Source organism: Scyliorhinus canicula, chromosome 16 (assembly GCF_902713615.1).
Source record: "Scyliorhinus canicula chromosome 16, sScyCan1.1, whole genome shotgun sequence".
NCBI classification, from domain to species: Eukaryota; Metazoa; Chordata; class Chondrichthyes; order Carcharhiniformes; family Scyliorhinidae; genus Scyliorhinus; species Scyliorhinus canicula.
Window position 1 is genome coordinate 33,092,806 of NC_052161.1, and position 17,931 is coordinate 33,110,736.

At 44.0% G+C, this 17,931-nt stretch overlaps 1 protein-coding gene across 1 annotated transcript in view; it reads right to left on the reverse strand.

Annotated features, from left to right (window-relative positions):
- LOC119979709 (cubilin-like) overlaps positions 1–17,931 on the reverse strand; it is a 225,388-nt gene that overhangs the window by 194,816 nt on the left and 12,641 nt on the right. The window contains exons 4-5 of the mRNA XM_038822269.1: positions 16,456–16,603; positions 9,431–9,639 (exon numbers count right to left, since the gene is read on the reverse strand). Coding sequence (XP_038678197.1) covers positions 9,431–9,639; positions 16,456–16,603 — 357 coding nt within the window. The remainder of the gene's footprint in view (positions 1–9,430; positions 9,640–16,455; positions 16,604–17,931) is intronic.

The following is a 17,931-nucleotide window of genomic DNA, read 5'->3' on the forward strand; positions in this document are numbered from 1 at the left end:
GCCAGAGAATCGCCGCTCGCCATTTGCGGTGATTCTCCGAGCGGCCCGGCACGATTCTCGTGGCGCTGGTTTCGGGGGGTGGGAGAATCGCATGCGGGTGTCGGGGTGGCTCACGCGGCGCCCCGCCGATTCTCCCACCCGGCGTGAGGGGGGGGCGGGAGAATACCGCCCCCTCTCTTGCTCATTTGGTAAATTCAGAATTATAAATGTTCTCAGTAGTGAATGTAAACCTGATGTGCTTCTGCCAAAAGGTGTTTCTTTTGTCTTCTGGATGTTTTCCGGGAAGTTATTAAAGATTACTTGGTGTTGTATTCTTTGGAGGTTGTATTTGAATTTACGGTTGCTGAGATGTTCACTGTATGTTTTAAAAAGGTTAACTTGAGTTCATAGAATAAACATTGTTTTACTTTAAAAAATACTTTTCCATTTCTGCTGTACCACACCTGTAGAGTGGGCCGTGTGCTCCCCATACCACAATCTATTAAAAGTTGTAGGTCAGGTGAACTCCACCATACACTTTGTGGTTCTCTAAACCCTGGCCCATAACAGATGACTGTGACCTGCTGATATCTGGAGACAACACAAGCTGAAAAGCTTGAATAAGAAGTGGACTCTGAAGTGGGAATGAAACTACAAGATATTGTTCAAGCTCATTCGTGTGCAGCTGATGTGAGGAACGAAACCTACCCTGAAGACATTTCATTATGGCGAAAATCTATTCCACTGGGTATGATTGAATATTTTGTAATAAATCGACCCGAGGACATAGATAATATGGAATATTTGAGAAAAGTGTTTGACTTTTGAGGCAGAAAGCAGTTTAGAAGTCTTCATAGGTCCCATTCTGTGAGGGTGAAGGGAATGGGCATGGCGGAAAGGAGAAATTGGTTGATATTTTCGGAAACGTCCAAGTCAGTCTACTGTTATGTTTGCAAATTATTCCCTGACCCGATTAAAGGGAAACTATCATTTGTGGATGGGCACTCTATGTGGAGAAATGTTGGAAGAAATATTTCTGATCATGATACTTCCAAAGCTCATATTAAGGCCATGTGTGCATTCATTCAAAGATGTGAATTATATGGGAGAATTGATTCAGCATTATTGGCTCAATTTGGAAAGGAGTGTTCTTACTGAAGGAAGGTGCTGTGACGTTTTGCTGCCACAGTCAACTGCTGCCTTTCTTGGGACTTCCGTTGAGAAGATATGATGAATCATCAGTGCCAAGTTGAAGAATTAATTTTTTAGCCTGCCTTCAATATCTTAGTAAATCTGACAAGCTTCTCAAATGGAATTTGAAAAGTCATCAATATTGTGGCTCAGGAAAGACCAACGTTTTAACACAGCGAACCTATGATGACATCATCACAAGAATGGAAGAATGGCTCAGAAACCAATTCACTAAAGAAGTCAAAGATGCCAAATACTATTCATATTATTTTACGTGCTTTTCAACAGAAGTTCAGATGAGAATGCTAAGAGCCACTGCAGTAAATGATTAACTGAGTTCTACCGGGAGGACATAGACACAAATCATTTTGAAGAGAAGTGAAACCATTCATTCATTTCATTGATAATGATGATCTCTGTGCTTTGATTTGCAAAGATTTGTACAACATAGTTTGCAGGCAATCTTTGCAAATATGAGATATTAACAATATCTGCCACAAATGATTCTGGTGAACATTTTTCTCTGTTTTGTAAAGTGTGAAAAATGATTTGCGAAGTACGATAACTCAGGAACATTTGACAAGTTCAGCAATCTTGACAATTGAAAGTGCATTCTTACAAAATTTACCCACGATGATGTCATTGATGATTTTGTGAAAAACAAATGCAGAAGAAAAGCCATCGAAATTGCCATGGATTGCAAACAACTGATGAAGCAAGAAAATCTAAAATATCTGCAATGGGGATTTAAAAAGCACTAAGGCAGTGATTTGTGTATTTTGGTGGCTTGCGTTGTTTGAGTTCAGGGTGGGCTGGGTCATGAGGGCATTGATTTCATTGCAGGTAGTGTTTGAAGTTTTCCCAGTGAGCCAGAGAAAACACAGCCATAGTGAGGCACAGCAAAGAATGAGTTTGGGAATTTGAAGCTAGGTGGGAATTCGAAGCTGGGTGGGGAGGAGGTGCTTTTTATCCCTGATAAGTGACTGGCAAGTAGTTTTTCTTTTCATTTGTATATTTATTTACTTTTTCTTTCGTTTTTTGGAATTGTAGTTGGATAAGTTAACCTAAGGTTTAAGACATGGCAGGAGGTCCCAGACCCGTGTCATGCTCCTCGTGTGCGGTGTGGGAGCTCAGGAATACGTCCACTGTCCCTGGCTCCTTCACGTGCAAGAAGTGTGTCCAGTTGCAGCGCCTGTTAGACCGCTTGATGGCTCTGGAGCTGCGGATCGACTCATTTTGGAGCATCCGCGATGTTGAGGACGTCGTGGATAGCACGTTCAGAGAGTTGGTCACACCACAGGTGAAAGTTACTGAGCAAGATAGAAAATGGGTGACCAAAAGACAGAGCAAGAGTAGGAAGGCAGTGCAAATGTCCCCTGCGGTCATCTCCCTGCAAAACAGATATACCGCTTTGAATATTGTTGAGGGAGATGGCTCACCAGGGCAAAGCAGCAGCAGCCAGGTTCATGGCACCATGGCTGGCTCTGCTGCGCAGGAGGGCAGGAAGAAGAATGGCAGGGCTATAGTGATAGGGGACTCAATCATAAGGGGAATAGACAGGCGGTTCTGTGGACGCAATCGAGACTCTACGATGGTATGTTTCCTCCCTGGTACAAGGGTCAAGGATGTCTCGGAGCGGCTGCAGGACATTCTGGGGAGGGGGGAGGATGGACAGCCAGCTGTTGTGGTGCACATAGGCACCAACGATATAGGTACAAAATGGGATGAAGTCCTACAAGCTGGATTCAGGGCGTTAGAAGTTAAACTAAAAAGTAGGACCTCAAAGGTAGTAATCTCAGGAATGCTACCAGTGCCACGAGTTAGTCAGAGCAGGAATGTCAGGATAGATAGGATGAATGCGTGGCTCAAGAGATGGTGCAAGAGGGAGGGATTCAGATTCCTGGGCCATTGGAACCGTTTCAGGGGGAGGTGGGGCCAGTACAAACCGGATGGTCTGCACCTGGGCAGGACTGGAACCGATGTCCTGGGGGGGTATTTGCTAGAGCTGTTGGGGAGGATTTAAACTAATGTGGCAGGGGGATGGGATCCGATGTAGGAAGTCGGAGGGAAGTAAAACGGGCCTGAAACAAAAAGCAGTAAGGGGGAAAGTGTAAGACAGAGAAGCCATAGTCAAAAATCAAAGAGTGCCACAGTACAGGGTACAATGACTGAGGAGAGTGTGAAAAGGGAGGTGGCCAATGCAGGATTGAGGGTGTTGTACCTAAATGCGTGCAGTAAATGGAACAAGGTAAATGAGCTTGTTGCGCACATTGAAATAGGCCGGTACGATGTTGTGGGCATCACAGAGATGTGGCTTCAAGGGGATCAGGGCTGGGATCTAAATATCCAAGTATATATGTCCTATCGAAAGGACAGGCAGATGGGCAAAGGGGGCGGGGTTGCATTGTTAGTCAGGAATTAAGTTAAATCGATAGCAAGGAGCGATATTGGATCAGAAGGCAGAGAATCTCTGTGGGTAGAGGTGAGGAATCGCAAAGGTGAAAATACCCTGATGGGAGTTATGTACAGACCCCTAGCAGTACAGTAGTCAGGATGTGGGGCAGAAAATAAATCAGGAGATAGAAAAGACATGTAAAAAAGGCAATATTACAATAATCTTGGGGGACTTCAATATGTTGGTGGACTGGGAAAATTAGGTTGGTAGTGGATCCCAAGAAATGGAATTTGTGGAATGTCTCAGAGATGGTTTTTTGGAGCAGCTTATGACAGAGCTTATTAGGGAACAGGCAATTCTGTATTTGGTGATGTGTAATGAGGCAGACTTGATTCAGGAACTTAAGGTGAATGAACCCTTAGGGAGCAGTGACCACAATATGATAGAATTTACCCTGCAGTTTGAGAGGGAGAAGCTGCAATCAGATGTAACGGTATTACAATTAAATAAGGGTAACTACAAGGACATGAGGGAGGAGCTGGCTAGAGTTTATGGGAGAAGGAGCCGAGCAGGGAAGACAGTGGAACAGCAATGGCAGGAGTTTTTGGGGGTTATTAGAGAGGTACAACAGAAATTCATCCAAGGAGGAGGAACCATGCGAAGGGGAGGACAAGGCATCGATTGCTGACGAGGGATGTCAAGGACAGTACAAAGGCTAAAGAAAAAGCATACAAAGTGGCGAGAGTTAGTGGGAAACCAGAGGATTGGGAAGCCTTTAAAAGCGAGCAGAGGACAACTAAAAAAGCAAGAATGGGGGAGAAGATGCAGTACCAGTGCAAGCTAGTTAGTAATATAAAGGAAGGTAGGAAGAGATTTTTTCAATATATAAAAGGTAAGAGAGAGGCAAAAATAGACATTGGACCACTGGAAATTGTGGCTGGAGAAGTAATAATAGGAAACAAAGAAATGGCAGACAAACTAAATAGTTACTTTGCATCAGTCTTCACGGTGGAAGACACCAGTAGGATGCACGAGCTCCAGGAGAACCAGGGGGAAGAGGTGAGTGCAGTGACCATTACTAAGTAGAAGGTTATGGGGAAACTGAAACACCTAAAGGTGAATAAGTCACCTGGACCGGATGGAGTACACCCCAGGGTCCTAAAAGAGATGGCTAAGGAAATTGTGGAGGCATTAGTGATGATCTTTCAGGAATTACTGGAGGCAGGAAGGGTCCCAGAGGACTGAAAGGTGGCTAATGTAACTGTTTAAGAAGGGAGGGAGGCCGAAGGCGGGAAATTATAGGCCGGTTAGCCTGACTTTGGTCATTGGTAAGATTTTAGAGTCTGTTATTAAAGATGAGAATGCGAAGCACTTGGAAGTGCATGGTAAAATAGGACTGAGTCATCACGGCTTGTCAAAAGGAGGTCGTGCATGACAAATCTGTTAGAGTTCTTTGAGGAGGTAACAAGCAAGTTAGACAAAGGAGAACCAGTGGACGTGATTGATTTAGATTTCCAGAAGGCCTTTGACAAGGTGTCGCATAGGAGACTGTGAAATAAGTTAAGAGCCCATGGTGTTAAAGGTAAGATCCTGGCATGGATAGAGGATTGGATGACTGGCAGAAGGCAAAGAGTGGGGATAAAGGGGTCTTTTTCAGGATGGCAGCCGGTAACCAGTGGTGTGGCTCTGGGGTCTGTGCTGGGACCACAACTTTTTACAATATACATTAATGATCTGGAAGAAGGTACTGAAGGCACTGTTGCTAAGTTTGCAGATGATACAAAGATCTGTAGAGGGACAGGTAGAATTGAGGAAGCAAGGGAGCTGCAGAAGGACTTGGACAAGCTAGGAGAGTGGGCAATGAAGTGGCAAATGAAATACAATGTGGAAAAGTGTGAGATTATGCACTTTGGAAGGAGGAATCTAGGCATAGACTATTTCGAAATGGGGAAATGCTTTGGAAAGCAGAAGCACGAAGGGACTTGGGAGTCCTTGTTCACGATTCTCTTAAGTAATGTGCAGGTTCAGTCGGCAGTTAAGAAGGTAAATGCAATGTTAGCATTCATGTCAAGCGGGCTAGAATACAAACCAGGGATGTACTTCTCAGGCTGTATAAGGCTCTGGTCAGACCCCATTTGGAGTATTGTGAGCAGTTTTGGGCCCCATATCTAAGGAAGGATGTGCTGGCCTTGGAAAGGGTCCAGAGGAGGTTCACAAGACTGATCCCTGGATTGAAGAACTTGTCATATGAGGAACGTTTGAGGACTCTGGGTCTGTACTCGTTGGAGTTTAGAAGATGGAGAGGATGTTTCCACTTGTCGGAAAAACTAGAACCAGAGAACACTATCTCAGGTTAAAGGGACGATCCTTTAAAACAGAGATGAGGAGGAATTTCTTCAGCCAGAGGGTTGTGGATCTGTGGAACTCTTTGCCACAGAAGGCTGTGGAGGCCAATTCACTGAATGTCTTTAAAACAGAGATAGATAGGTTCTTGATTAATAAGGGGATCAGGGGTTATGGGGAGAAGGCAGGAGAATAGGGATGAGAAAATATCAGCCATGATTGAATGGCGGAGCAGACTCAATGGGCCAAGTGGCCTAATTCTGCTTCTATGTCTTATGGTCTTATGTTATTTGGGGCCATGTTACCAGAGGGCGGGAGGACATCATGGGAGCCCCACAGAAAGGGAGAGCTTGGAATCCCAGAAGTGTGAGACTGCCTCCGATTACAATCAGAATCTCCATCCCCGAAGCAGGGGCAATAGCAGCTAAAACCACAATTGCAGCTGAAATGTAGCAGCTGTGGGGGTGGGGGGGGGGGGGGGGGGGGGGGGGGGGGGGCTGGTTCTTTACAATATCTTTAAACACTGGAGTTGTGATCATGCCATTAATGTTCTCATTACATCTTCATTGGAGCCACTGGTTTGGTAAATTTGCTAATTTACAGTTTCTGGTCCATGCTGCTTCTACAGAAAAAACAGAGAACTCGAGACCTGCCAGTTTAATGTCAGTGATGGAAAAATACTGGAACCTACACTGAAAGAATGAACAGCAGAACAACTGGAGAATTAAACTATAATTGCAAATATTCATCACAGATGCTGAATTACTGAAGCTTGCTTCATTATACTGCATAGACTGAGAATTGGTTAAATGACAGAAAACTTATGGAGGAATAAAAGGGTCATTCTCAGGTTGGCAGGCCTTAACTGGTGGATAACCGCAAGGATCCGTGCTGGGATCACAGCTTGTTCACAATCTAAATAAATCACTTGGATATGGAGACCAAATGTAATAACTGCAAGTTTGCTAAATCCTGGTGGAAATGTAAGTTGTGAGAAGGATGCAAGGAGGCTTCAAGGGATTTGGACGAGCTAAGTGATTGAGCATGAACGCAGCAGATGGAAGGTAATGTGAGAAAGTGAGAAGTTATCCACTTTGGTAGAAAGAAACAAAAAGGCAGAGAATTTCTTAAATGGTGAAACATTGGGAAGTGTTGATGTCCAAAGGGACCTGGCTGACCTTGAGCCACTAAAAGCTAGAACGCAGGCGCAGCAAGCAATTTGGAAGGCATGTGGTATGTTATCTCTCAGTGTTAAGACATCTTGATATCTTGCTGCAATTGTATAGAACCTTTGGTGACACTGCACCTGGAGCAGTGTGTCCAGTTTTCGTCTCTTTATCTAAGGAAGGATACACTTGCCACAAAGGGAGTGCAATGCAGGTTCACCAGACTGATTACTGGGATGGCGGGATTGTATTTGGTAGAGATATTTAGGAATTCGATCCTGTTTCGATGAATGAAAGGTTTGAATCTTTGAATCATTGAAACTTACAAATTTCTTACATGATGTGACAGTATAGATGTGGCTGGGTGATGAATCTAGAACCAGAGACACAGTCTCACAATAATAATTTTTTTTAAATAAATAAATTTACAGTACCCAATTTATTTATTTTTGCCAATTAAGGGGCAATTTAGTGTGGCCAATCCGCCTACCCTGCACATCTTTGGGTTGTGGGGGTGAAACCCACGCAGACACGGGGAGAATGTGCAAACTCCACACGGACAGTGACCCAGAGCCGGGATCGAACCTGGGACCTCGGCGCCGTGAGGCAGCAGGGCTAACCCACTGCGCCACCGTGCTGCCCTTCAATAATAATAACCTTTTATTGCCACAAGTATGAAGTTACTGTGAAAAGCCCCGAGTCGCCACATTTCGGCACCTGTTCGGGTAAGCTGGCACAGTAATTGAATCCGCGCTGCTGGCCTTGTAATGCATCGCAAACCAGCTGTCTAGCCCACTGAGCTAAACCAGCCAGGTCATTTTAGGCTCAGATGAGGGATTTCTTCACTCAGACGGTGGTGAATCTTTAGAATTCTCTACCCCAGAGGACTGTGGAAGGACAATCACAGAACTCGCTCAAGACAGAAATCGATAGATTTCAGGATACCAATCACACCAAGGGATATAGAGATAGTGGAGGAAAATTGTACAAAAAAGGTTATCAGCTACGATCTGTGCAGAAAGGGGTTGACCGGTGGAATGGCCTACTCCTGCTGCTATGTTTTTCTGTTCCTGTGTTCTTATGTTGACCTGAGAGAAATATTTGAAGGTGTTTAAATATTAAATGTCACAAACTTTAATTTTCACATATCATCAACAAGTTACCCCAGTTGACTCATAACAAAGGTTAGGATATATGGAATCGAGGATAATTAGCTAAATGGAAATTTAAAAATAAGAAGTGAAGACTGGAGGTGAAGTGTATTCAGATTAGAAAGCGATTGAAAATGTGGTTCCACAAGGATCAGGGATGAACCCATTGTTATTTATAAATTATATCTGTGGTTTTGACTATGAAACAAGCAAGATGACATCAAAATTTACAAATGATAGCATTGGAGAAGACATTAGAAAGCTTAGAGAGTAAGCCGTTAAGTAGAAAATAAGTTTCAAGACAGATAAATGAGACGATGCACTTTGTTTTAAAAAGATAGAAACATCACTTAAATCTGAGCTAATAAAACATAGTGACTGGGTTAGGAAAGCAAAGGGATCTTTGCACAAAGATGAATAAATCATTTAAAACAGCATTGCTAGTAAAATAATAAAAAATGGCAATTTACCACTCAGATTTATTTCTAGACTGCATAATTCAACGATAATGACGTTGTGTAGCATGTATAGAGCTGTGGTGAGGCCATGCAAAATTCACTGAGCACTGTTCTATCTTCCATTGTACAAAAAAACACAGAAACAATGGAGAAAGTACAAATTTGATAAACAAGGGTGGTGCCCAAAACTGAGAGATTACACCTGCAAGGAATAACTGAACAGGTCGGCTACTTTTCTTTAAAAAAGAAACATGGAATGAGCTGACAGAGAACTTCAAAACTGTGAATGATTTGAGCAGCGTAAATACTGGAGAATCCAAAAACATGGACCCAAAATATAAGCCAGTTCCTAATACATCCATTTGTGACATAAGAAGACATGTCTTTACCCAGAGGGTGGAACAAGCTAACGCAGGAAATGGTTGAGACAGATCGCTTAGATACTTTCTAAGGAAAAGTAGATGATTACATGGAAGAAAAGGGGCAAGAAATAGGCTGAGATGAGGCAGCTGGAAAAGGAGAAATCTCTTGTTGAGAAGGCACACGGACACAGATTAGTTCTGGCCTATTTCTATGCTGTATATTCTGTACAGTTCTTTATAATAAGAGCATCATGATGCGAGGCATAATGAATGGAGATCTTAACAAATCCTTATCGACTCTCTGAAAGTAGTCACATCTGCTAAATCATTTTTCTACCCTGCGAATACCAACTGCACAGATCAAGAGAAGAAATTTATCACTTACTTTTATTTGCAGATATCTCAAAGTAATTTGCAGTAAAGCCGGGACCACTATTTTGGGAATCAGATTGGAAATAAACAGTCATAGCGTTGGACGATGATGTAAATGCACGATTTGATCCAGTACATATTGTGGAAAGCACTGGAGAATTTGTTGAAGGCCCATCATATATTTTAACATAATCTTTTGAGCAACCTGGTGCAGCTTCCAACCTGCAGAGAGAATTAATTTCCCATTTCATTTCTTTTATGAACAATTTACTTCATAAACCCTGCCCCATATTGGATACCAATTCAAAACATATGGAGGCATTGAACAAGGATCAACCAAAAAGTTCCAAACTTTGTCAACTCAAACACAAATGTACCTCAGGTTAATGTAATGTAATTTATTAGATCATCTGAGGGAGGGACAAATGTCAGGTGGATGTACCTTCAAGAAATGTCTGTTTATCAAATAGCTACAGTGATGTCAGTGTATGGGTGGAGCTGGCTGTCAGTCGGTCTTTTTACTTTCATTTTGAGCTGGAAAGTTGGTTTGTGGCTCTGATTTTTGTTTCATTTTCAGTTGGAGAGCTGTATTCAAACAAGAAGCTGTATCTCTCTCTCTCTCTCTAAAAAATATCTCCAGATTCCTTGATGATTTCAAAGTCATACATGTTTCTGTCGAGAATTTAAACCTGCTGTCTTTGTTAAAAAAGGGTTTAACTTATGGATGTTGCTAGGAAAGGTATTAAGGGTTACCTATAGAGTATTGTATCTGTGGGGTTATCTGTGTTGGTAGTTGGTAAGACGTTGACTGTGTGTTTATAAAATGTTAACTTGGTTCGTAGAATAAACATTGTTTTGTTTTCAAAAGAGCTTAAGGTCTCTGTTGCATAACACCTGGAGAGTGCGCTCCCCAAAACCAAAATCTATTAAAAGTTGTGGGTCAGGTGAACTCCATGATATACTTTGGAGTTTTCTAAACCCTGGCCCATAATAAATTGGGGGCTTGTGGGGTAAAAGTCTATCTTTCGTGATTCGGTTGGCTTAGTGAATTTAAAGACGGTGAGAGTGAGTATATATGTGTTTTCTTTTCAGGTGTGGTATTCCAGTTTTAGTAGGGAGTGTGTTATGGACAATGGCTCTTTCAGAGGCTCGGAGGTTTTGAGGGTGGAGAAGGTTACACACAGTGCCTTACGAACAGAGACTAAAAAAAGGCTTTTAGATTTGGCAGACATTGCAGTTAAGGTTACCTGACAGGCTACGAAAAGATGAGGTACTTCGGACGGTAGCTGAGCATTAAAACTTTCCTGAGATACAGTATGATGCATTCAAACTGGCAAAAATTCAGTTACAGATTAAAAAGATGGAACATGAGAAAGAATTAAAGCAGCTTGAATACGCAATGAGGGACAAAGAAAAAGAGAAAGAGATAGAGAGGAAATAGGAAAAAAGAGAGAAAGAGATAGAGAGGATAGGAGAGAGAAAGAGAGAGAGAGGAAAGGGAAAGAGATAGAGAGGAAAGAGAAAAAGAGAGAGAGTTTGAACTTCGGAAAATGGCCATGAAACACGACAGTCAGTTAAAATTGGCGGATGTAAAGGGAAACATACAGTATGAGGATATTGATGAGGATAATGAACCTGAGCATCATAGTCAAAGGCTTGATGGGGATCTATTTAAATATGTCAATGCATTGGCAAGGTTTGATGATAAGGAGGTAGAATCTTTTTTCATTTCATTTGAGAGGTAGCTAAAGAAATGAAGTGTCCACAGGACATGTGGGTATTACTGATTCAAACAAAGTTGGTCGGTCGAGCTAGTGAAGTGTTTGCATCACTATCACAGGAGGTATCGGAAACGTATGAGGAGGTGAAAAAATCCATCTTAGGTGCATATGAACTAGTGCCTGAAGCCGACAGAGAAAGGATTAGAAATTTAAGGAAAGAACCTGGTCAAACATACTTGGAGTTTTAAAGGATTAAACAGAGTCATTTTGATCGGTGGATAAGGGCTTTAAAAATAGACCAAATGTATGAAGCTCTCAGAGAAATTATACTTTTGGAGGAGTTTAAAAATTCAATTCCTGATGTATTGAGAACTCATGTGGAAGAGCAGAGGACTAAAACTGTGAGGTTAGCAGCAGAAATGGCAGATGAGTATGAATTAGTTCATAAATCAAAGCTTGGTTTCAGACATCAGAAACTGGGGAAAAGAGATGATGTGGAGATGCCGGCGTTGGACTGGGGTGAGCACAGTAAGAAGTCTTACAACACCAGGTTAAAGTCCAACAGGTTTGTTTCAAACACGAGCTTTCGGAGCACGGCTCCTTCTTCAGGTGAAACCATTCACCTGAAGAAGGAGCCGTGCTCCGAAAGCTCGTGTTTGAAACAAACCTGTTGGACTTTAACCTGGTGTTGTAAGACTTCTTACGGGGAAAAGAGAAATACTCAAGTGGTAGAGGTCAAGGTGATCTGATGGGAGATAATAAGGAGAGTGTACCTCAGATTAAAAAAGAAATCCTGGAGGGTAGAAGAGACATTAAAAGCTTCAAATTTTTTCACTGTAATGGTCTAAATGTTTACAGGGCCAAGTTTATGACAGTGAACACATTTGATACATTTCTTTTCATTCCTCTTCAACCCTCCTGGATTTCTTTTTTAATCTGAGGCATACTCTCCTTCTTATCTCCCATCAGATCTCCTTTACCTCTACCACTTGAATATTTCTCTTTTCCCCAGTGGGGGTGTGTGCTTGGGTGGGGTGCTCTTTCCAGGGGCTGATGCATATTCAAACCATATCAGTTGCGGGGCAACTTTTGGCACTGTCTGTCGCCCCACGGCCAGAGGCCTCGGCAGTTGATGGGGGTTATGGATGGTTGGTGGGTCTACAGGCAGAGACAAATGTTACACATGATCCAGGGGTTGGCACGGTAGTGCTGTGTCCAGGTTGCCCCCCAGGTGCCCCCCAGAACCTTCGCTACAACTCTCCGTGTGCTGACCCCAAGACGCGGCCTTATTAGAAGGGTGAAACCCGGGAGAGCTGCGGCCACCGTCACAACCCCATGGGACTGGTCCGGGTTGACACTCAGTGCTACTTCCACCTGGTTGGTGCACCTAGGGCCCTGGGGTTCACCTTGGGATGGAGGGCCAGCTGGTTTCAGACCTACTGCTCCTGTATCATCTGGCTCTGCCAGCCCTGGCGTCTCCCCATGGTCTGCACCATCGTGTTGACGCCCTTGACGATGTTCTCAGTAACTGGGACATGTTCTGCAGCGCCTTGGCAATGCCCACCTGTGACTGGGACAAGCTTTTCAGCGCCTCGGCCATTCCCATCTGAGAGCAGGACATGTCCTGCAGAACCTCATCAAGGTCGGCCTTGTACTGCGTGACATCCTGCAGTGAGGTAGACATACTGCCAAGACCCCAAGTCGTGGCCATCACTGACTGCATGATGCTTTGGATACTTTCACTCATGGTGCCGATTTCGTGCACCAGGATCTTCACTGCGGCTGCCATCCTTGCAGTGTAGCCTTGGTGCCACTCATTGCTAGTGCCATCACCAGTGCCCGTAACCTCTGGGGCTCCTTCAATCGGCTATGGATCTGCTGGAGTGATGCTGACATCTCCCTCTGAACATCCAGGTTGCTCCCTATCATCTCCATCAGCTCTGAGTAATACTGTTCCAGAGACTCTGCATCAGGTTGGGACACAGCTGGGTCCTGGGATGCAGCAGACCTCGAATTGCTGTCTCGCCTGGGGGTTTCTGCCTCGACCAGATGTGCATCATCGACAGTATGGTGCTCATCAGATTGTGCCCCAGAAGCCTATCCACTAACATTTCACACCGAGGTGTGTTTATCTGCGCTGGTGGAGGATGGGAGTGACAGCTGTGATGCGACTATGACAGTTGCATCCTCGGAACTCTCCTCAGAAGTGTTTTACTTGGGGTCAGGAGAGGGTGCCGCCCGGGATGGGCCAGCGCCGTCGGCTGCTGGATCTGTGGGAGAATGGACATGTGGTCAGTGGGAGGGTTGGATTGATCGTAAGGCAATCACTACTGACGTTTGACTTGTCTTCCAGGTGGAGCTTGGTGGATCCTCACATCTGTGGTGTCCGCCCACATCCGCACTGGTGACAGCCCTATTCTCAGCCACACCAGACACCTCCAGGGCCCGCTCCTCACAGGAGGTGAGGATTCTCAAATCCGGCACCACACCGCCAGCCTGGGCACCACACCGCCAGCCTGGGCACCACACCGCCAGTCTGGGCACCACACCGCCAGCCTGGGCACCACACCGCCAGTCTGGGCACCACACCGCCAGCCTGGGCACCACACCGCCAGTCTGGGCACCACACCGCCAGCCTGGGCACCACACCGCCAGCCTGGGCACCACACCGCCAGCCTGGGCACCACACCGCCAGCCTGGGCACCACACCGCCAGTCTGGGCACCACACCGCCAGCCTGGGCACCACACCGCCAGCCTGGGCACCACACCGCCAGTCTGGGCACCACACCGCCAGCCTGGGCACCACACCGCCAGCCTGGGCACCACACCGCCAGCCTGGGCCCTTTTGTGGCGATTGTGGAAGAGGATTTCCTGAGGAGACACAGAGAGGGCATCGTGAGCCACACATGTGGTTAACCGTTCTGGGGGTGTGTGAAGGGAGGGTTGGTGTAGAGGGGGGTAGAAGGGGTGGGTGGAGGGAGTGTTGAAGAGGGAGGGGAATGGAGGGATGCTCCCTTTGAGGATGGGATGGGGATGGGATATTGGGGATGGGATATTGGTGTCTATTCACTGGTGCTGCCCGGTGTAGGTCGTTAACCTTCTTCCGAACTGGAGGCCAGTCCTCCTGGTCACACTGCCCGAGCTGACTGCTGCCGCCACCTCGTCCCAGGCAGCACTGATTGCCTTGTGGCTCACCCTCCGGGACCCTCGGGGGAACAGGATATCCCTCCTGACCTCCACTGCATCTAGGAGCGTCCCCAGGTCTGCATTCCCGAATTTTGGGGCCAGTCTCCTCGGCACAATTGTTGCGAGCTGGCTGGGGTTTGCTGAGCAAGTACAGCTCAAGTGCTACTCGACATTGTTAGCAGGGCGCTGATGAGTGGGGTCCCGATGAATCAGCTGGTGAGCCGGCATTCGGAGCGAGATGCCCGTGAGGCCTCATTATGTGGACCAACGTTGAATAGTGTTACCGGCCTCACGGCCTAGGTTTGACTATTCCATGAACTCCTAGACAGCCTCTCACATTCTACAATCTGTAAACTCGAAGTCGTCCAAAACTCTGCTGCCGCATCCTTAATCTCACCGAATCCTATTCAACTTTTAATCGTGATGCTCACTGACCAAAATTATGTCCTGGTTAAGCAATGCCTCCCCATGACAGCAGATTTTCTGGTCGGAGTAGCTACAAGTAGGACAGGACAGGAAGGACATTTTATTGTGTTAAAGCCTCTTCATAAATATAAATTGCTGCTTTGTACAAATGCACTTTGAATCACTAATTTATTGCTCCAAACATATGGTGGCAGCACAATCTCCAAATTAATTTCAGCTACAGTTCTAAGATTCATTTTTTTCTCTCGGTTTGCTGAGACAAAATTACAAATTGAATGTTCTCTGTTTTCTGTCAATGAAATTGTATATGTTAATTTTCAATGATGCAATCATGTTCAACTTTCTTTGCTGATCAATAAAGCGAAACAGATTCAGGAAATGCAGAGACTAGCACACAAGTAGTTGTTATGGGCCAGTGTTTAGAAACTCCAAAGTGTATTGTGGAGTTCACCTGACCTATAAACCGTTTATGTTGAATTTGGCCAGGGTGAGCACAAGAGCCTTCCCGAAGGTGTTATTCAACAGTCTTCCCAGACACTTCAATTAAAATAAGCTTTATTCTAAAAACTGAATTAACATTTATACAAACACATAGCAAGAATTTTCATCAATTACAGACATAAAGACACCCAACAGCTACAATAATCTATGTATAACACTAAGTGAATTCCCCCTCAACTGTTCCAATCCAAAAACAAAATACCAAAAAACCCTTGTGAAGGGCATGGTCCGGCACTCTGCATTCTCACTTGAATAAGACTGGTTTTCCCTGAGATTCTGATCCCGTCCCACCAGAAGGTTTAAACACTTCCGGAAAGCAAACTATATCTTAAAAGCCACCACTAAGGTGACTTTTACTGGAACAGATATTTAAAATGAAACTAGAGAGACAGGCCAAACAATTCTTTCTCCTATCTCAGTCCACAGCAGTCAAAAAAATGAAAGCAAAACCAAAAACCTCACACAGCCCAGCTCCACCCACAAACTGACATCACTGAAGCCATGTGATCAGACAGAAACCTTTCTTAAATGAACACTCACATGACATAATGGAAAGGCCTACTGCCTCGTGTTTTATAATCAAGAAAATGTGTTTGGCACACAAAAGCTCAGCAATACTGTCTCCCAACCATAAACTCAATATACTAGTCCGAGAGAGAGGCCTTCAAGCCAAGGGTCCACAATAGTATGAAAGGGGGTTCTCAGCAGTCATTGTCTATAGGGAGTCTGGGTTAATTGGGGAGAGAAAAAGGTTTGCCTGGATTTGACTATTGACAGCTGCCAGGAAAGTGAATGCACATGTGAATGAATATTTTGTTGTTGTTGAAGACAAGTTGATCTTTGAAGAAGTGAAAGCTCTTCTAGGTGATGAAGATTACTGGTCTTGGTGGCCACATGGGTGTAATCAATGATACCTTGCATTCCAGGGAGTTCAGCTATTGTGACAAAATCCTCTGCCCGATGTGCCCAGGACGTACCATCTGTATGAAATTTAATGTACTGTCCAGTTCTCGCAATAAGGGTATGTGTGATGTGCAAGATACAGTGGTGTGCAGCTGCTTGTGAGACACCAGCAAGGTTCACAGCAGATTCTTGGAAGGCACGAGAGGCTAAAAACGTCAATAAATCCATTGTCCATGGTTATTAGCCAATAGATACCTCTGACATTATCCAGTTACACTGAGTAGAAACATTGTTACTCACTGAACATCAATGAAGATTAACTGTATTCTTTCATCACTGTCCACAAATATATACCAAGTACATTTTGCATTATTTGGATAGCTCCGTGGATAATTGGGGCTGGTAAATGTTCCACTATCATCGTCAAGTTTGCCTCCACATTGTGTATCTAGTAATAACAATGAAATGAGAAAATGAGAAACATAAAACATGTTGTATTTTTGTCCTCCAATTCATCTGCCTTTACTCTCCTTGAGAATTTACCCCCTTAGCTCTGATATCATTTGATGAGTCACATGCTTCAACAAAGATGATTTTCTCCTCAAAGTGCCAAATCTGAACAGAACAATCTAATGCTCACCCATTGTCCATGGTTTATTTAATTTTCATTTATCAAATCCATTTTCCTATTTACATTTGTAACATTTACAACATCACCAGTAAATGGACGAGTGACAATACAGCACCCCATTGTCAATCATTAGTTTCAGGAAAGGAATCTAAGAGGAGAAAGTTATGAAGTGAAGATTAATGAAACCCAGGTTGCTTCAGCCAATTCAGTAAAATAGTGTTCTGTACTGTTTCATTAACTAAATCCACGAAAGGTTCTGGTGACTTGCCTGATGACTGTGACCTGCTGATTTCTGGAGACAACACAAGCTGAAAAGCTTGAAGAAGAAGTGGACTCTGAAATGGGAATGAAAGTACAAGATACTGCTCAAGCTCATTCTTGTACAGCTGAAGTGGGAGACAAATCCTACCCTGAAGACATTTCATTGTGGCTGTCATGTGAGAGTACCTTTACAAAATGGATGTTTAAGCAATTTACCTTTAAGAAATGGAGCAGCTCATATTACTGAAGTGATGTCAGAGGGTGGGGGTAGCTGAGTTGAGCTCACTTCTGCTTTTAGTTTCAGTTTGAGAGAGCAGCTGAAAAGTGCCTGGCTGGTTTGCTGAGAGCTGCATGAAGAAAAATAACTTGGGTGTGTCTCTGTTTGCAGTGAGCTGGATTCTGCTGTGATCTCTGCCATGAAAGACTATCTCTGAATCATTTGGGTGATTTTAAACTCATAATAGTAATGTCTTTAACCTGATGTGTTTCTGTTTAAAGGTGTTAAGTCTTTTGGAGGTTTGAAGGAACATTTTGAAGGATTATTTAGTGTTGTACTATTTTCGGGGTTATCTTTGAAGTAAGGGGTGGTAAATGATCCAATGTTTATTTGAAAAGGTTAAGTTGAATTCATGGAATAAACATTGTTTTGTGTTTAAAAACCTACGTGTCCATAATTGTAATACCACACCTAAAGACCAAGCCGTGTGCTTCAAAAGCAACAATACATTAAAGAGAGAGGTTGGTTGAACTCCATAATACATTTTGGGGTTCTGAAAACACCTCTCCCATAACAATGGCCAAAATCTATTCCACAGGGTATGATTGAATACTTTGTAATAAATAGACCAGAGAACATAGGAAATATGGAAAATGTGAGAAAAGCG